Genomic DNA, 21,782 nt, shown 5'->3' on the forward strand with positions numbered 1-21,782 from the left:
AGAAATGTTTCACAGGTATGCATTAAATTCGATAAACGCACACCTAACCTGTCAAATGTCTTTAAATAACAACCGGAGCAATGTTTTAGCAAAACGTGTTATATGCAGAATGATTGACTCCGGTCCTTTGAATGATTTGAAAATATTTTCGAATAATTCAATGTCATCAATTATTTCGTAATTTTTTTTTTTATTCTTTTAGTAGGCCTCAGCTTAAGTGCGTTTAAAAACATATCATATTATTTACTCCAAAAAGTATCAATGATGTTCAGAATCACTGAGGTCAAATGTAGTAAGACGCATCTTCACAAGCCAATTGCGCAAGCACAAATTAAAATTGTCCAAATTTTCTGTGAAGATAAACGGTCTGTTCTTCATAAAATGCTATTGTATATATTAAGTAAACGAGGGCTGTCAAAGACAAACCAGTACTTTTTATCTCACGACTCACAAGTATGAGTATGGTTTGAATTAAACAACCCTTGCACATTAACATCACCGGACATTCTGCCAAAAATCCTATTTGTTAAGATAGTCTTGATAGTGATTAAATAATGACAGATTTTTATTTATTTATATATTTATTTGCTGAACTTTTTCATGATATTAAGCTCAGACTAATAGAGACACCCTAACTGGTTTGGCAAGTTACGTATGTTATATCTACTCTAATGAATTTAATTCATTCTAATTCAATTCAATTAACAAAACAGTCCTGTGGAATTAAATATCTTTGTTATTAATATCACACATACATCATTCTCCACAGTTTTTTCACTTTTAATTGGATTAGAAGCACAAACATGGTTTAAAGTAGAGCCAGGCATACAATAATCAGCCACAGAGCCACTGAAAATGACAAACGGATCGGCTTGAGCAATCACGGCATTAATGTGCAAAGACTTACACATATCTTACACACACATTAAGAAAACTTACCTGAAGTCTGACTGACACACATATACATGCGCTCAGAGTCTAAAGGAGGCTTGACAACATTCAGACGAAGAAGAAAATGTTATTAAAATAGAATCACAGAGTCTCCCAAATGCAAAAAAAAAACCAGACAAAGAAAGGCAGCACCAAATCAAATGGAAAACCAGGCCCTGATGCAAAGATGCATATGCACAGACTCAGGTCAGAGGTCAAGTGACAGCTCCACCTTACAGTCATCTCTGAAGCAGAATCAGGTGCCAAGAAATGCCTGCTGGAATAGACAGAACTACAGCACCACACAGCCAAAACCTTCATATCATTTGCTTGACTTTTACTGTGGATTTAAAAATTTTTTTTTACTAAAATTAGCTGGTCAACATCAGCTAAGCAAGCATAAACCTTATGTCACACTGGTCTTTTCAGCAGGTGTATTGGCATGCAACTATAAAAAAGTTTCAGATTTATATTAAGTCAATGCATAACTGAAGGTATTAGCTGTGCGGCATGGCTGCCCTGCCGTATTCCGGTTACCAGCGTCCTCTCGGCGACAACTTGGCATCCGACAGCTCCATACTCACAGACGCAGATCCCGTGAGAGGCGTCCAATAAGTAGCCATTATTGCAGACACAACTGTAGCTCCCTCGGGTGTTAACACAATTCCCATTTTCACAGAAACCAGGCTGCAAACACTCGTTAATATCTACACCAGAGGAGGAAACACGGCTGTCACAAACCCACAACACAGTCAATGTGTTCATGTGTCCATTTTGATGCGTGTTTGTATGCTAGTGTATGTCGGACCATCTTGAACAGGCTATTCCTTATTGGACAGTATGTGGCACAGAAAATGAGGATAAAGAAATTACTGAAAGTATGTTTTTCACAATGGTTTCCAAAAAAATAGTGGGAGTGAGAGAAAGTAAGGGAGAGATAGATGTGGAGATCCACAGGATCATCTTCAGGTATAAGCTGATGAACTGATTTTACAGTCTGTTTATCAAACCTCCTGGTCAGGTGCTAAGATTGAGAAGTAGATTAAGAAACAATGCTGAAGATTCTCCTCGCAGGGAAGTTCTTTCTGTATTACAATTGCCTTTCAAAGATATTCACATAAAAGATCATAAAAAGAGTTCATTTTATGCACTTAAATATTTTTTGTTCTTGAGTTGCAAAATATCATGTTTCATGGTACTTTAGTCAAAACTAAAGCATAGCTGAGCAGTGTTCCTGATCTCTTATGGTTTCCAGTGGTCCTTACCAAATAAAAATTCTGTGGTGGTACCATGGTGTGGTGATGCTTTCAGATGGTGATAAAATGGCACTTTAATATATATACATAGTACATAACATGAAGCATGTGTTTTTAAGAGTACAGTGATAACATGTCCAACACAAAAATCTGTATAACACATAGCAACTGTGGTACTTTTTGGTAGCATTTGTTTGTTAGCTGAGAAACAAAAGAATGCATTTACTCTGCTTTATTAGTATTTCATGTGTGGCAAATGGTCAAAAATATGTTCCCCAGCTGTCACTGGGGCAGTACCTTTTATAAAAGCCCTAAAATGTACCATTAGGCACTGCTATGTACAGAACAGTATACCAATATGTAGCTAGCATGGTACTAACATACCAACATGTGTTTTTATGATACTAATATGTATCTTTAAAGGAGCGGTGAATCAAACAATACATTTTAACTTGATAATTTGTTATATAAGAGGTCATCATATTTAAATGAACATCCTGCATGTTTCAGAACTAAAAACGTCCATGCTACTGAAATATAACAGTTTTTGGCACCAAGCCAGTATTACAGCCGAGTGTGGAATTCAGAGAAATATGACGTCAAAGTAGAATTGAAGGACCTCCCCGAATCCAAATACAACGACCACTTTTGTAGCCCCGCCCACAGCTTCGCGTGACACACGTGTGTCTCAATAATCAGTAAAAATGTCTTTAAAGATTGCCAAATGTAACCAAAATGACTTTTAAATACACTTTTATTTTCTGTTTGTAGATTCTGTTATGATAGAGCAGGGGTGGGGAACCCTGGTCCTGGAGGGCCATTGTCCGGCAGAGTTTTGTTCCAACCCTAATTAAACACCTGAAAAATCTAATTCAAGTCTTCAGGAATACTTGGAAATGAAATTCAAGTGTGTTTGATTAGGGTTGGAACAAAAATCTGCAGGACAGAGGGTTCCCCACTCCTGTGATAGAGTTACCATGGAAACTGAGTCTTGGGTTGTGGAAGAACCGCGTGGGAACAACACAGAAGCTGAATACTTTAATTCGGAGGCTCGGAAAATAACATTAGGAATGCGTGGATAAAGGTTGTTTTTGAAGAAGTTCCAGCTCGCGTGGGGAGTGTTTGTTTACTTTGTGTACTGCGGATTCATTTGTAAAGAAGCAAGTCGATGCTGGATTTGCAGAGCGACTGTGATTAAAAGCACCACTAATATTGGATCTGACAAAAATGACACAGCAGTAAGTAAGACATTTTACTTTATTTAAGTTACTGCGTTTCACTATTGCTTTGTAAGAAGAGATCGCTTGATATGTCCTGTTGTAACATCCGTGTCTAAACACGTATGTTTGACTGTTTTAATTTACTAAAAACATTAAACAATTAATAAAGGTACAACACTTAACAATACGACTGTAATATAACGATAGAAATATACAAAGTTAGTGATAAAGAAGGACTTACCAGCCGCAATTTATATTCTGATTCGCGCATACTGTGTTGTATATGGTAATTTAGTGTTTGAAAGGTCAAACACTCAACAAAGCTTTTTTATCATATAACTGTGGTATGTAACGTAACGTGTATGTAAGAGCAACCTCACAAGCACAATAGAAATATACAAAGTTATTGATAAGGATTTATCAGCCGCAGTTTAGATTTTGATGCGCGCTTACTGTGTTGTATACGGTAATTTAGTCACGTCGAGTTTAAAGTTTTCTTTCTACTTTACTATACGTATTGTCATTTATGTGTATCATCTTTAGCAGCTACAATCTTTTTGTTGCTCAAACATATTTGTGTTCGGCTGCTATTTTTACACATTAATGTTTTTAAAACTTTCCCCCACATGTAATGACGGGGAATGAAGCTGTCCAATCATAGCAGTGGGTGTTTACGTCCAGGTCTTCAATGCGACCCGCCCCTTCAAACGAACCATTTCTCCAGAGAGCCACTAATCCATGTTACAAAATAGCGTATTACTTATTGCTTTTGATGTTTTTGAATGTAAAAACCACACAAACATCATAAGTAGACATCAGACAACAGTATAAAACAATAAAATCGACAAATTCACCACCCCTTTAAGATAATAACGTGTACCTTTGATATATCAATATGCATATTTGAGATATCAATATGTATATTTGAGATCCTAATATGTATCTTTGAGATTGAGATACTAATATGTATCTTTGAGACACCAATGTTTACCTTTGAGACATATAATACATATTAAGGAAATGTTTACCTAATATGTATCATTGATATACTAATTTTGATATATCAATATGTATTTGAGATACTAATGTGTACCTTTGAGATACTTATATGTCTCTTTGAGATACCTTTGAGATACTAATATGTATCTTTGAGATACTAATGTGTACATCTCCGATACTGGCATGCACCTTTGGGGGGGGTCAACGGTATTTCATGATTTCTGACTTATTAACACAGTTTAAGACTTTCCTCATGCTAAACATAGGCAAAGTGTCAAAAAAGCGGTTTTCTCCCAGAAAAGCAAGTCCACACGTCAATCAGCGGGAGAGCGAGAACTGAGGATGCTAGAAGTCACAGGCATCACTTCACGCAACAGCTTTGTTTTATATCAAAACTCAACTCAATGGCACAAAAGAAGAAGTATGTTTTTGGATATAAGGAGAAGTAAGCCAGCATTTTGGAATCAATGGATAGGAACAATGGAACAGGGTCTTTAAGATACTAACATGTGTCTTTGAGATACTAATATGTATTTTAGGTATCTGAGGTAAGAACTGATAAGATGTACTCTCTGTAGGTGCCAATTTTAAAATGGTACAGTCCCCGGGACAGCTGGGTACATATTTTGACCATTGTTTTGACTGTTTCATCAATTATAATAGTTAGCCAACATGAACTAAAATTTCTTACATTTAATTACAAATGTAAGATTCATGAAAGTCACGAATTAAGACCAACTATAGTAGAGTGAATTTGAAGATTTGCATTTGTCTGGATGAATGTAAGATGAATGTAGTATTGTCCCCTGTAAAAAGAACATAAGTACTATTATCAATCCAGTACAGGAAAAAGTGCAGAAGATCCTTACCCACACATTGCGTCCCATTGACCCTCTCAAAGCCTTTAGGGCAACTCCCCTGTCCATTCACACTGTTTCCTGTAAAGATATTAGCACATTGAGCTCCAGTGACCTGGATTAGTGTACTGCCTTCCTCTGAAGAGGAAAAGCCAAAGCATGTGATTTATCATCAATATACCGTCAATTTTATCAGTATGTATGTTCCCTGGAAATCAAACCCATGACCTTCATGTGCTAACGCAATGCTACACCAAATGAGCTACAGGAACATGTTTATGTTCAACCTATACCGCATGTAGCCCACCTGTACTAGTCTAGACTGGACTAAGCTGGTTTCTTCAGCAGAATGACCTGTTTTTGATTTACAAATAGGAAAATGTATTATAATTTCTTTCTCTCATTCTTTTGGTTGTTGGGCAAAACCTTCAGTTGAACTTAACTGTACAAAGCTTTGCACCTCATCATCTAATCCAGAGTGACTTCTCTCTTTATGAGATAGGACATGTTCACTAATCTGTTTTTCACAACAAAGCCTTCCAGCGACTTGGGCATAGTTTCCACAATGCCTCACGAAGAGGAAAAATAACTGTTTGTCCCTGTGAGGTTAAATATTTGTGGCTCTGGGCCGGGGTGCACACACAAACCATTGTGTTGTATTAGCCATGCTACGGCACTGGGTTATTATATAACCATGTGCTCAATGTTATCAACCCTAAAGGGTCGCCAATCAGTTATGAAAATATTCCTTTGGCAAACAAGACAAAGAAGCAACAAAAATGGCCAAAAGACATTTCAACAGAAACGTCTCAGTCCTGGGTTCTGAGTCCAAAGTCCAGTTGCCAAAATGTTTGCTTTCTTTAACAGTGCATTTTTCATGTTGGTTGTTTAAATTAAAACAAATGAATACAACACAGCCAACCACTCAAGCACAAAAAATAAGTACATTTTAACCAAATATGTTGTCAAGATAAGAGTATTTGTCATAAATGTCAGGTCGTGGCAAGCTGCCACCTGTGTTTTATATGGGCTTATGTTTCTAAAATCAATGGTTACATTATTTATAAACATTTACATTTTTGTTGATCCATTAAATGTTTTGTGTTTTTGGAAACATGAAAAGCCTTTAGATAGCCTATAATTTAAAAACCCTTATGCAAAACCTGATACAGTGTGACAACATTCCCCATAAAATGTTGGCACCATTGTGTCCAAGACTGCATGTTTCTGTAGTAATGTTTTATCAAATAACTGTTGATTATGTAATCTTTTATCACCATGTTTAATTAAAACATGATGTCACTTGATATTAAATCTATGAAAGGAAATGTTGTAGTATTTATAAACTTAATCAGGTGCATTAAATATACTGTACTGTTCAGTTGTGTATGGTGACACAGTGACTGTTTAAATAACATACTGTAGTAACAACACTTAAAGCCTTTCAATGAACCCCAAAGCTAATTTTATCATATGAAGTCAGAGAGTCTGCTGCTTTTATTATTTTGTTTAAAGGAAGGCAGACATGTGTTTGTGTAGTCAGCTGACCTGATATCCATGTGCTTGTGAGTTCAGAAGGAACAAACCTGTTTTTATTTACTGCTTTGTTGACACTTTGTTCTTAAAGTACAAACTGTGCTGCTAGAAACACTGTCATAAAAATAGTCAAAACATGGTTCCAATGTGTCAACGGGGCAGTATCCTTTATAAAAGTCCTAATAAGTACCATTTGGGTACAGATATGTATACATTTATGTACCTATGATGTATAAATAGGTGCAAAGGTGTACTTTGTGAAAGGGTACCAGCCCAGTGACAGCTAGGGACCATTTATTGATCATTTTTTTCTGACAGCGGAAGGAAGTAAACTATCCCACTACATTTACGCTTTGGCAGAGACTTTTATCCAAAGTGACTTAGGGTGTTTTCACATCTGTAGTTTGGTTCATTTGGTCCCGACCGAAAGCAAAAAATGATACATTGTAACTTTTTTCCCAGTTTTGGTTCCTTTTTACACCACACTGATTGCTCTGGTCCGCACCAGTTAAAACGAACCAAAATTCTGTCATGTGATAAGATCCACATCACTCATTGGCCACATGTATTTAAACGTATTTCCTAAACTGCTTCTCGATTGGTCAGAATCAACGTGCGCAGAATTCCAACGGAACCCCGGAAGTAAACAAAAAGGAGGAAAATACAGCAGACACCATGGACAGACGTCTGTGCGCTGTAATTATGTCTCTGTGGTTGTTATACATAATTTGCATACAATAAAAACTATTCATTTCCAGAATGAATCGCAGATGCGGCTTGAAAACATTTTAATGCACTACAAACGGCAAAAACACCAAATTTCTGAGGCCTTGCTCGCACTTCCGCGCAACTCCAGGTATGTCCACGACCTGTCATTGTGCTAATATTGCTTATAGAAACTGTCAACAAACACTTCCTAATCCGAAAATGCACTGCGCAGCTGACTACGGCAGCTGGTCCAAAATGCGCAGTACTTTTGCAGTTAGGTCTGTTCGATCCCAGATCGCATTCTCACCACAAACGAACTGCTCTAGAGTTCATTTGAAAGCGTACCGAGACCACCTCTTCAACCGAACTAAATAAGGCAGGTGTGAAAGCACCCTTAATGTACATTCACACGGGGCGTAAGCGTTAACGCTTAACAGAAGGCTTGTCTGAAGAGTGGCCAACAACCAACCACTGTGGCCGCAACACAAGCTCCGGTCTTCCATAAACGTAATTGGCTGGCTCTGCCTAGGTTATTTGCATAAGGCGATATGATTGGCTGACGCATGCGTTGCCGCTTGAAAAGTTGAGAAATGTTCAACTTCTGCCGCGAGCAACGGCACTGACGCGGCGCCGACGGATCCACAATTCAGTTCGCCAACACTTGACTTCACCCATTTAAAGTGAATAGGAAGCGTCAACGCTTACGCCCCGTGTGAATGCGCCGTTACAGTCCATTCAAGCTAGTATACATTACTATGTGTGTTCCCTAGAAATCTAACCCATGACCTTTGCACTGCTAACACAAAAAAGCTACAGGGACACTTGTGTTTAATGTTGGAAATTTGGGTTTCAGTCCAACAGCAGGGACATGGGTTTCGACCCAGCTGAAACAAGACTCACCAAAGCCTGTTGGACAGAGCGTACACTCGTTGATACCCCAGGCTTTCCCGGCTCCCCTGCAGCATGTGTCTTGACTCCGCAGACCAGGCAAAGGAGAACTGCACTGTGGGAAGGAAATTATTAACAAATAACTTGTAATTATTAATTTTTTCTGCTTTTAAACTATTTTATGACATCACACCCATGAGCATTTTCACATATGGCCACTCACATATCAACTATTCATCAATATGCATGGGGTTAGTATATCAAATGCATATATGAATGTATTTTTGTGATAAAAATGCACAGCACCTATTAAAAAGTGATATAATAAGTTATGTTTTGTTTCTTTATTATTCACGCCATTCCAGGATCTATGGCTATATTAATGGCAAGAACTGGTTAATCCATTAACAAGTTAATCCATACACCGGATGGAGAAGGGGCAATCTGGCATTTCCAATTTACCTAACCTGCATGGCCTGTGGGAGATCAAATTCGAAACCGGATTACCTAAAGTAAACCTACGTAAACTCCGGAGTAAACATGCAAACTCCACAAAGAAAGTCCATCTGACCTAGCTGGAGCTCGAACCAGGGACCTTTTTGTTGTGAAGCAACAGTGCTACCACTGAGCCACCGTGCCACATGATTTAATAAGTTTTAAGAGAGTAATTTGAAAATATTATATCACATAGAGTCACAGACAAGTCGACCTCAATTTATTATAGTCCAAGCTTAGAGAGTGCTTGAGAGTGCTTGGCTTTGTTTCAATCTTGGCAATCTTCCATTGCTAAAATGAAAGATATGTAAATAATGAACACAGAGAACATAGTTTTGAACCGGAGAGTTTTCATCTAACCTGTCCATTGCGAACTTCTCTGAAGCAGTATTTGAAACCAGATGACTCGGTGTAGACTGAATCTCCGCGTATGGTCTGGGCTTGTATCCGTGGGGGCGGGGCCTCCGCTCTCTCTCCTGGTAGGTGTCGCGTGCGAGCGCCTGACAGCCCTGAAGACCAAGTGACCGTTTCGGATTGTTCGTGCACGGTGGGGCCGTAACCCACCTTTAGTACCTGGTGGATTTTTACACTGGCCTCTGGAGGGTGCTGAACTCTTACCTTCACCATGGGAGAACCTGAAGGACAGAGAGATTAAAACAAACTTTTGACTGTCAGCATATTCTCAGATTATTGCTAATGCAAACACATACTTTGAACAATATTGTTCGATTGGCATCTAAATATGATCAACCTTAGGTCTTTTGTCGTAGGTGAAAATTAGGATCAGTTTGTGAAATCACACATAATAATAAAATATATTTAGGATAGTTTTTGAACAGCCTGTATACACTTTTCATAAACTTCATGCAGTATGTATACTATAGAACTGTATTAACTCTTTCCCTGCCAATGACAAGTTTTTCCGGCAATCCTTATTTCTGTTATTATCCACCAGGTGGCACTCTTACCCAACTTATAAAACCCGGAAGCAAACCCTTAGGGCAAACAGTAAGAACTCTGTGTATGTTTTGAGGATCGCTCTGAATCTGATCTCTATTAACAAATAAAGGTAGGATTTTTTTTTAAAGCAAAGGGTCTGTTCTTTCATTTGATATATTGTATGTTTTATTTAACGAAGGATATATTGTGGAAGGCATTAAACTAAATAATAAAATCATAAAATATGCTGCCATTGACTTGCAATGTTTTTTAAACGCTGGCGGTGAAAGAGTTAACATAAGCAGTAACTTAAGGTTGAAAATCTGACAACAGAAGTAAAACAATAAAATCAATATATCAGTGGTGCTTAGAAACGAGCAAAAATAAATGATGAAGACATGGGAAGTTTCCAAGTCCATTAACTGTGACCCACATATACCAAAAGGAAAAAAAACTGAATCTGTTAGTTGCAATAAAAATCAAGCCCCGGGAAAAAAACAACAACACATCCTAACCCTCGGCTTCCCATGAACAAGCCTGTAAACATTGAATAAGGCCTGTATAACCATTACTCACAGAAATATTCGGACCCCTCCGTCATTGTTTCTAGGCCAGCTGTCACGGGTCATATCATAACACTATCTGTGAAACACACAATGCACCCAAGTTCAGGAATTTACAGCCCACCCTATTTGCCAATCACGCCCCTTGAGAAAGAGCAAAAGAAAGTCCTAATTCTTTTAATGCATTTACTGTCTTTCACATAAACTGATGCTCCAGAAATAACAATGAAAGAGAAGAGCACAGGGAGAGACGCAGTACGATCTCGGAAAACAGAGCACTTATTCTCCTAAAACATGTTCGAGCCGTGAGTCACTGCCACCTCCCGCCTCTCACAGATTAAACTTGGCAAAAAGCTTTTTCAATTTTCCTCCAGGATAACCCTCTCCTTGCCAAACAGACAGTAAAACACAATGATGTCGCCTTCCCCTCTTGCATGTTATTTAAGAAGAACTGCAGATGATTTGAAAGACTATATGAATATTTGTGCACTAAAGACATATAGTACTTTCTTATAATGCAGGGATAGATATGAAATACAGACAGTATGGGGCTTATCTTGAGCAGAACATCTCTCCAGAAACATCAGGTTCAGTTTGAGAATCGGATTGTTACACAACAGTGTAGACAGTCTTAAATCCCTGATCCAAGTTAATGCTTGCAGAATAAGTGGTCCTGAATGGCACTGACCTCTAAGAGCATGAGAACCAAGATCTAGTCAAAAAATAATAGTGAAACAAAATGCCAAAGTAGTATTTTGTCTAACAAGGTTAAAGCTAGAAAGCTGAAACACTTCAGATCATTGTTTTCATCACAGGAGGCTTGTTCACACTAAAAAACAGGAACTATTAAAATAGCAACCACACCAATGGATGATGATGATACTATATGGTTGATGTTTTTTTTGGAGGGGTGGTGGTTTAACCAATGGTTGGGTAAATATTGAACAACCGTTGGGTTTTACATAAACCCATGCTTTGTTGTTGTTAATGTACCCAAACATGTGTTGCAACCAGAGATGCTCACAAGTCTCTGAGCTCGAGTCCAAGTCAAGTCTGAAGTCTTTGAGCTCGAATCCAAGTCAAGTCTGAAGTCTCTGGGCTCGAGTCCAAGTCAAGTCTCAAGTCTCGTTGTAACAAATAAAACTCTAATAACAAATAAAACAATTATAAACATTTATAAAAAAGAACAAAGTTGCACATTAAGTAAGGTCTAAAATTAGCATCAGGTACAGAAATTAAATTAAATGGATAATAACACTGTCTTTATTGTACAAATTAAATATTATTATTATTATTTTTAGAGGCGAATTCCAAACAGCGCATCAGGAAGAAGATGCAGTAGTCGCTTTACATAAAAACGTTAGTAACGTTGTTTTTCCACTCTGGACCTGACTGGAGCTGGACCGGACACACTTAACCGCATGTGCGTACAGAAATCTGCTCACTTGAGCGCCTTTTTGCGGTTAAATTGTTTAACCATTTAAACAATTGCAAGATACGTCACGTGTTACGCCGTGTGCAGGTTGTATGTAACGGAGGGAGGGGTATGACAGCGAGCTCATCAGACGTTTCCTAAAAATAAACATTGTTCACAAGTCGCGCGACTCGAGTCCGAGTCGAGTCTTTGAGGATGAGTCTCAAGTCGAGTCTGAAGTCACTGTGTGTGCGACTTAAGTCGCACTCGAGTCCGAGTCTCAAACTCGAGTCCCCATCTCTGGTTGAAACAACCCGGAATAGGTTTATTAAAAAAAAAAAAAAAAAAACAACAAGGGTTCGTACTGTTCAATATTTTCTTACACTGGTGTGAAAAAGTTTAAAACCCTCCAGATTTCTTCTGTTTTTTGCATATTTGTTACACTTTAATGTTTCAGATTACGAAACAAATTTAGATATTAGTGAAAGATAACACAAGTGAACACAACATTCAGTTTTTAAATGAAGGTTTTTATCATGAAGAGAAAACTAACGCTCCGGACTTGTGGTGGTCCTCAGAGCCAACACTTTGATGACATCACGTAGTCCAGACTTTAGGGACCCTTGATGCGAGTCCACATGGGAGCACCGGAGTCGTATTTTGGGACAGACTCGAGCATCACACCGGAAATAGGAAGAGAAGTTGCCCTTCGGTGTGAACTCCTCCCTTCCGTCGTCTGATTGGTCTGATTGCCCTTTCGCAAGGACTTCTGGGTTGGTCAAGGGGGCAAAGGAGGCGCTGATGAGCACACTTCAAAGCGTAAAAATGACAGATGTGACACCCTACAGACTCGTAGACTAAGCGAGAATGCACAATTTAAGGCCACGAGACCGAAAGTCCACATGGCCTTTGACATAGCTAATCCAAAGTCGTCACTTTGTTTTTCTTCAGCCATTCAGAGGTGGACTTGCTGGTGTGTTTTTGATCATTGTCCTGCTGCAGAACCCAAGTTTGTTTCAGCCTAAGGTCACAAACAGATTGCCAGACATTGTCTGGTAGACAGCAGAATTCATGGTTTCATTGATCAAAGCAAGTCTTCCAGGTCCTGAAGCAGCAAAACAGCCCCAGATCATCACTACCACCACCATATTTGACTGTTGGTGAGTTGTTCTTTTTCTGAAATGATGTGTTACTTTTACACCAGACGTAATGGGACCTTCAAAACGTTCAACTTTTGTCTTGTCAGTTCACAGAGTATTTCTCTAAAAGTCTTGGGGATCATCAAGATGTTTTCTGGCAAAACTTGAGACAAGCCTTTATGTTCTTTTTGCTCACCATCGTTTTTGTCTTGGAACTCTGCAATGAAGACCATTTTTGCCCAGTCTCTTTCTTATGGTGAAGTCCTGAACATTGACCTAACTAAGGCAAGTGAGGCCTGCCGTTCTTTAGATTTGTTGTGGGTTTTTAGTGACCTCTTGCATGAGTCATCGCTACGCTCTTGGGGTAATTTTGGTCGGCAGGCAACTTGGAAGGTTCTCCACTGGTCCATGTTTTCGCCATTTGTGTATAATGGCTCTTACTCTGGTTTGCTGGAGTCCCAAAGCTTTAGAAATGGCTTAATAACCTTTTCCAGATTGACAAATCTTATTTGTTTTCTCATTTGTTGGGGCAGTTGTAGCATAGTGGTTAGAGAATCAGGCTTGTAACACGAGAGTTGCCGGTTTCGAGTCTCACAGCCGGCGGGTTGCGAGGCACCTTACCCTAGCTGGGATAGCTGCCCACTGCTCTGGGTGTGTTCACGACTTAGCATGATGTGTAGCTTTTGAGGATGTTTTGGTCTGCTTCATTTTGTCAGGCAGGTCTTATTTAAGTAATTTTTTTGATTGCGAACAGGTGTGGCAGTAATCAGGCCTAATTGTGGCTAGAGAAACTGAAATCAGGTGTGATAAACCACAATTAAGTGTTACCAGGGGGCAAACACTTTTTCACACAGGGCCATGTAGTTTTGGATTTTGTTTTCCCTTATTTAAAAATGGCATGTTGTGTTTACTTGTGATATCTTTGACTAATATTTAAATTAGTTTGATCAAATTTGCAAGAACATAAAAAATCTGGAGGGGGCCCAACACTTTTTCACACCACTGTAAATTAACCCAATAAGAAAGCCCTTATTATTCAAATTAGATTTTTTCTTCTCAATTTTTAAATGTTTCAGTGATGGATCTGCTTTTAGACAGATCATCTGAAAGAGAAAAAAAGAAAATTAAAAGGCACAGAGGAAAAATATTACAGGGCAGTCATAAAACTGCATCATGTGTAAGCCAATGTAAACCAAGCAATTTACATTTTCGTAACATTCTCAACAGTCAGATTAGTTTTACAGGGGAACCTCTGAGAAAATCGAGCTTCTAATAGGTCATCTGTGTTTTTAATCCCTTCCGAATGGACCATGTCTGTGTTTTTCTCTCACGACAAAGTCCAGAGCCGAACTCAGAGGTCCTCTGAGAAATTGAATCCTGTCCGAATGCGAATGTCTGTGTTTGCCAGCAATATCTTTTGAAAACGCGGTTCTTTTCATGTTTTGGGTAAAGTGATCTGGCGCAATTTCAGACATGGATGTTTTTTTTCTATTCTAGGAAAATAAAAAAATTATCAAGACGAGCCAAATCTGATATTAAACCATTGTAATATCAGTATCATAATTATTTTTATCCCCTCCAAAAAGGTAATGTTAACTCTCCGCCATTGATGAGTTATCTTGTCAATTAAGAGAAAACGCAATCTTTAAACAAGTTTTTACGGCAATCCATATTTTCGCTATGATCCACTTGGTGTTGCTCTTACCCAACGTATAAAACCCTGAAGCATGCACTGGGCTCTATCTTACACCCGGCGCAATGCAGCGCAATGCGCGACGCAAGTGTCTTTCGCTAGTTTCCACCCTAATTTTCACGTTTAGCGCCGCGTTGTTTAAATAGCAAATGCATTTGCGCCCCCTTTTGCGCCCATGGGCGTTCTGGTCTAAAAACGAGGTGTGTTCAGGCGCATTGTTGGAGCATTGCTATTTTGAGGCAACTAAAATAGACTACGCCATTGACCAACAAAAACCTGGTCTAAAGTCTAAAGTCAATGGCGCAATGTGTTTTATGTTATTTAAAGAGCGCATTAGTAAAATGCGCCTAACGGGAGGACAACGCAGGTTTGCTTATCACAAAGTACATGAATGCACAGCATCACAAAAATGCTTTTAAATATGAAAGATTAAAGGATTGGATGTAAAAGATTATTATTGAGTCTCTTGGACATAAATGAGGAGTAATTATGAGAAGTTAAAGGCACAAAGAGCTGCTTCACCTGCAGCCAGGTAAGTAAATAAATGCTTTGCTTTAAACAAATGCATCTGTTTTTAAATGTTTTTTTAATGCTACCTCACGGATTTATTGTATATGATGACTCTGTACCTGTGGATATGGTGAGATGAGAAACATTTTTAAGTAATGCTTAAAAAAACTCTTTGCTAAAAAAACGCTGTCCAAAGTGCTGAAACGTGAGGAGAGCCGTTTGTAAATTCTTTATCTCCTGTTTGTTACAAATAAAGTATTTTTAGAGTACAAACCTTATCTTACAAACTTGTAAATTATTTTTTGATGATATTGGATAGCCATACATTTAAAGCAATTAAAAGCCTGCTTTTTTACTTCCATGAGTAAAAGAAAACGGATTTTAAAAGTTTTGAATAAAAAAATAACAATTTCAATACAAGTGAAAAACAACACAATTATTTAACATTAATCTTAAACTGGGGATCTTCTTCCTCCGCTTAGTTTTTCAGTTTACAAAGTCCGTCATCTAAATAGGGATTAGACATAGCGCCAGCCCAACTGGCTTTTAAAGGGGATGAGAGCTGAGACTCTCATTGGTTTACTGCACGTTACACCCAAAATACTCCCATTACAACAGGAACAACCCTTTTCGACCATGCGCTCGGCGCACAAACCATTTTTCCCTTCGTTAAATTAGCAAAAGTGGATTCGGACACGCCCATTTAGACGTTGCGCTGTGCGCTTTAGACAATGCGCTTAGATTGTTAAAATAGGGCCCACTGATTCAAAAACAGTTCAAACTCTGTGTATGTTCTGATCATCACTCTGAATCTGATCACTAACAAAAGTTCTTCACAAAAATGCAATTATCTCAGCTTTTTGCTCAAAATGTGATATTTTTGAACAAACCAAACCATATTTGAGAAGTGATCAAATAAAGAACAAATGAAGATTATTATTATTTTATTTTAAAGCAAAGGCTCTTTTCTTTCATTTGATATATTGTATGTTTATATATTTAAGGAAGAGCATTTTCTGGAAGGCATTAACTTTTGTGAAAATCATAAAAAATGCTGCCGCTGGCTGGCAACTTAAAAAAGGAAGGTGTCGGGTAGAGAGTAAAGTAATGAATACAATAAATTGTTATTAATCATGATGATCATGTTAGTTAAAATTAAATTGATTAATTACATGTTCTGTAATAATTTTATATTCACAAACACGCGTATCCAGAATGCCCAAATACACAAAACAGACACTCCCAGCTCTGGAATCGGTACATTCCCGTCCAAATCAGTACATAAAATCACAGACGTCATGAAACTCAAACGTCGTTTGGAAAATAATTCCATGAGAATAGTACTATTATGAGGTTTTGTTACACCCATTGGCACCCCTTTGAAACCTAAGATGACAAATGGGACACCTACAGTCTTGTGGACTTAACATAAATGCGTACACCTTGGTTACTGTAAGTCCACGAAAACCACAAGTTCACATGAAATGCACCTTTTGGACAGGGCCAGAGGCTCCAGTGCAGAAGGTCATAAAAGGCTATAGAGGAAGCCTCTGTGTGCCTGTTTACTTTCTGCCTGCCAAAAAATTAACTCACCTGACACTACCCAAAAACATATAAGATGGAAAAAAACATCAATAATTTGTGCCTAATTCATTAATAAAAATTTGACAAATAAACATGTAAGTCATTTTGCTAAAAATTAGCTGCACGATGGCTGTCAGACTGTAATTAACGTGTTAAAAGTCACAGCTGGACAGTAAGGCGTTTATCTGTTGACACAACGTCTCTAGACATACCAGACTGACATATAACAAACACACACATTAAGTCAGTCATCTAAGTGTAACAGAGAAAATCACAAGTGCTTTGATCTATAGCCAAGAAACCCTAACATGTCAACTGTCACTCTACAGAATATGACAACAGTCCAAATGATCCAATAATAATACCCAAGTCATCCAAAGCAATTATTTATAGACATTTTACAACATTTTTCCAAGGGATGGTGCAAAACTGAATGTTGCAAAACTGAATGTTAAAAACGCTTTCTCTTATGACCCTATAAATTGCCAATGGAGAAATTAGGGCTATAACACTGCAATTTATGAGCTAGGTTGATCATTGGCTTATGTTGGTGATGCAGGTTCAAATTTGGCCTGTTATGTGTTCTGCTCCCTTTCCCCCACCCACTTTCTCTCACTCTCCAAAAAGCCACAAAAAAATAGATATTAAAATGCCATCATGTGTTAGTAGGGGCCACAACCTGAGACTGGCCAAAATTTCTTGATTAAGTTAAAGTTCAGAGCTTATGTTTCTCTGTGGATGCGGTACAAGTCAGGACTCTCTCTCGGTACAATGAACACACATTTATCCTGTCTTGATGTTTTGACAGACACATGATCTACTACCATGTTTAGACATTCCAGATGTGAGTGACATTTGCACGATGCATGGAGCATGTTTCTGCTTTAATTCAGTGCTGTACTCTGCATCAACGGCTGGGCTGATACTGGCACTTTTGGGATTCGTCCAAATTGCGTGCCGCAGCCGGATGAAAACAGAAAATAAATGTCGCCAATCTGGGACACCGTTATTTTTCATCATCAAAACAGCCTGTCTCCGTATGTGGTCATGGGTTACATAACTAACCTTGTTGCCAAAGCACATATTTAGCGAATTTTCATTAAATTTTATGCGATTAGTCTTGCTCAGTAAAATATTCATTGTACAAATAAAGCACAAAGTGAAAAATAACGAGTGCGGAATATTAAGTACTTAAGTAGTTTTAGATGTATACTTCCATTTTTCTTATTTTTGGGGAGACGGGCCATCTCATACTTATAAGGATTTGAATGCAAGTGGTATCGACATACAGTATTTATTTTAATCTTTATATATTCCTTTAAAGCTATTAAACAACCTATAATATACACACTCAGTTCCTTATAGGCTACAGTGCTTTGCTTTCAGATTTTACTGACAACAGTCCGTACCCTTTGTTGTGTAGCTTTAACCCATGCTTAGGTAAATATTGGTGCAAAACCAACTGTTGGGTTACAAATAAACCCTGTGAACACCGACTCTTACCATTACTGTTGGTTTGTTCGGGAGTTTGCAGCGGCAGGAGGTACTCAGAGGTCATCGGAGGATTGGCTGAATCGACGGCACCTGACAGTGATTTATCAATGTCATTGGTGAAAGATCCGGATGCGACGGGAATGTGGCAGAACTTCCCAGTAAAGTTAGGAGGGCACAGGCACTGGTCCTTCTGTATGCACACACCTCCATTCTTACACAACATAGGACACACGACTGCAGAGAAAGAAAGAAAGGAAGAAAGTTATCTTAAAGATAAGTCAAATAATCAAATATCTTTGGATATCAAAAATACTAAAAATTAAAATAATGTGTGATATAAACATAAGATAATTTTTACTTTTTTTACTATGGTCTTATGGTAACACTTTACAGTGAATTTGTATTTGTAAACAGTAGTAAATAAAATACAATTGTTCTTATAGTTCATATTAACAGATCGCATTGTAAATGTATTAGTAAATGCTGAAATCAACATGAACAAAGTTAAATAAATGTTGTTGAAGTATTATTCAATGTAAGTTGATGTTACCGACAGTACTTTAAAAAAATGCATTAGATACTGTGCCTCCAAAGAAAGCATTTTTTTGTCTTCTTGTAAGCATTAATCTAACATAACTCAGTGAGATTTATGCTTAAACATAAAAAAACTGATGGCATGGGATCTAAAATAAGCTTAATTCAAGATATCCTCTGGGTATAAAAAACATCAATGTCATGCAATCCCTTCTAAGCTTTGTTTCTTTTATTTCATTAGGGCCTGAACATGCTTTCAATATCAGATGTCTGTGATGTATTCATGCATTTGGAAAGCTTAAACCAGGACCATGCCTAAATAAATGAAAATAAATGTAGCATATGATCCAAAGTTAGAGAAAAAGATCTCTCTGTGGTTGTTAGCTGAGCTTTTACAATATTCATATGCAATCGCTCTAATGCGATCTCTAGATCCAAACACATCTGTCAAACACACAAAATGCAAAGGAGAGCTCCTTACAGGAAGAGAATAAACAAACCCAATGCAATGAAGAGAGAGACAACAAGTTTGATTTTAAGGAAGATTAAGAGAGAGAACGCGACATAACCAAACCACATCCTCTAACAAAAATCTGGCTAAATCTAGTGTAAACAAGAAATAAAATTGCTCATTCCTTATTCTTCAACCCTCAGGGGAACGTTATTTCAGAAAATAAATATTGTCTACGCAATCGATCAGTAACTAAAATGACTTCCTTTAAAGGCAACCCCGCCTATAAACACATGTGCAGGGGTATGGCTTAATAGATGTGTATATGAATGTGAAATTACAAACAGTACAAATGTCATAGTTTTAATAAACTTTGAAAACAATCATTTTTTAATTCAGAAGCCACCTTTCTGTTTACATTACAGTACATGACATCAAAAGATTTCAATTAAAACTCATTTTATTAACGCTACAGCGAGGTAAACAGGGAAAACAAGTCTTCAGTCAGTAGATTGTTAAATTCTATATAAATGAATGAAAATGAGTTATAAATTTACACAGACAGCAGGTGGCGGTATGTGGTCTCTACACCTGCATGCCATTAAAAACACATCAATGTCTTCTGTTCAGCCCTTTCAATATAAACCAGAGAGCAACATAAATGAAAAGAAATACAAAAAAAACAAAGTTAAGACGATAAGAGAGAAAAGAAGGTGGGAGTAAAACATTCTCCCATGAAAAACTATCACAGTTGATACCATAGTATTAACTGTAGTAAACTATAGTAATAGTTTACAACCTTTACAAGCCATCAACCCAGAATGCACTCTGTTTGATTGTTAATTGTTAACTATTTTATTTATATTAATGGATTTTAGTGTTAGAAGGCAAATGTAAAGGATTTAAGGTAGGGTATCACATTTTGAAAAAGGCTAACAGTAGTCGACTAGCAATGAAATCCCGATCCCACCCTCTATTCAAATCGCCATCCAAAGTCACGCCTCTTTCAAAACACATGAACACGAACAGATCAGACGGTCACATCTCATGTCGCATTCAACAGTGAGAAAACTTTGCGGTACAAATTGAAAAACATTACCAAAATAACCAACATAAACAACTGGTTTACATCAGAATTAGTTTAAGCACACTTTTGGTGGTGTAGACGTAGTAACTATATCGTTACGCTAATCCGTAAACGAACACAAATTTCATAAGCAACACAATGTTTTATCAAAGTAGAATATCTGAATCCATCTCAATACAAATATATCGCGTATCTACCTTACCAAAATAAACAGTGCAACGACCCTTTCAGACCCTTTGCCTCCTGCAGCTGTTTGCATCTCGTGGTAAAGCAGTAAAGTTACCGATGTTAATTTGGGTTTTTGCTCTTTGCTGATCCAGGCAATTTTTGCTGTTGTTGTTATAAAACATGTCTTTCGTTTTGGCTCCTGTGCAGGTTGTCAATTCAGCAGAAAAGTTTGCCATTCTCCCTCTGTTTACAGACAGAAGGTGAGCGCACGTGAACGCGCCGATGACGTATGGTGTCTGCGTGGCATTCAAATTACGCTTACGGATGAGGGACAAAAAAGGCAACGTCCGTTCGGACCGAGATCTATGATTGGTTGAAAATGTTTTGGTCCTACACCTTTCACAGATGACATAAATTTCTACAAATACATTTAAAAACATAGTGATTGCTATCAGAATGTGAGGAGACTTTTAACCAGCATAACAAAAAATGTTTCTGAATCAAATTACCGGTAGATACCCTACCTTTAAAGCATACAATTCTTTATAGTCGAGGTACAAATTCACATTACAAATGAATCTATTTTCAACTCTGCTGCTCCAACCATCCGGCCTTATTCATTGATTTAATGCCCACTTTCCATGATGCTATTTATTCTGGATTAATACATTTAGGACCCATGCTACATTTTTCCTTTGAATATCCGGTTTCACTCAGATTATGCAAATCAGATTATGAAATGAAAACAGAAAGTGATTGTGGTTTCATCTTGACTTTAAATAAGAACAGATTGTTTTATATCGGTGTCATCTAACCAAAGAGGTTTTATAGTGAAATTATAGTACTGTATAAACCAGATGCCAAAATGAAATGTGTTGGCCAAAGTAGTAAAATACTCTTGTGTTTCAAATATTAACAAGAATGATGTGAGAACAGCATGGAAACTCGGCAGCAAGGGCCTGTTTAAATGAAACCACAAAGTTACTGAAATGACACAATATATTAGATGAGCAATCTTGTTTTCCTATAAGATTTCAGCGAGGAGAAAAGGGTCAGCCCTTTTTAATTAACCATGTTTTTTGTGGTAAAAGTGTAGTAACAATGAATTTATTTTTGGTGTATTGATTACTATTAGTAAAACCATGGTAGTAAAACCATGTTTTTTTCTAACCATGTTTTTTTGGTTTAACTGTAGTAAAACAATGATTAATTTTCATAGGGGGCTGGCCCAATTCCTCCCAGCTGGTGGTCACAAAAGTATTTGTGATTTGATTTAAATTTGGACTTGAGGTGCTGAGGTCATCCAACCAATTATGT

At 37.7% G+C, this 21,782-nt stretch overlaps 1 protein-coding gene across 2 annotated transcripts in view; it reads right to left on the bottom strand.

Moving 5' to 3' along the window:
* The window catches only part of LOC135773382 (latent-transforming growth factor beta-binding protein 4-like), a 52,924-nt gene that overhangs the window by 20,645 nt on the left and 10,497 nt on the right, over positions 1 to 21,782 (bottom strand). The window contains exons 2-6 of one of the 2 annotated variants that reach the window (XM_065282930.2): positions 18,235 to 18,459; positions 9,250 to 9,524; positions 8,407 to 8,509; positions 5,275 to 5,343; positions 1,515 to 1,637 (exon numbers count right to left, since the gene is read on the bottom strand). In XM_065282930.2, coding sequence (XP_065139002.1) covers positions 1,515 to 1,637; positions 5,275 to 5,343; positions 8,407 to 8,509; positions 9,250 to 9,524; positions 18,235 to 18,459 — 795 coding nt within the window. The remainder of the gene's footprint in view (positions 1 to 1,514; positions 1,638 to 5,274; positions 5,344 to 8,406; positions 8,510 to 9,249; positions 9,525 to 18,234; positions 18,460 to 21,782) is intronic. The other variant, XM_065282931.2, reaches the window with a different exon arrangement.

The sequence above is a fragment of the Paramisgurnus dabryanus genome, chromosome 9 (assembly GCF_030506205.2).
Source record: "Paramisgurnus dabryanus chromosome 9, PD_genome_1.1, whole genome shotgun sequence".
NCBI lineage: Eukaryota > Metazoa > Chordata > Actinopteri > Cypriniformes > Cobitidae > Paramisgurnus > Paramisgurnus dabryanus.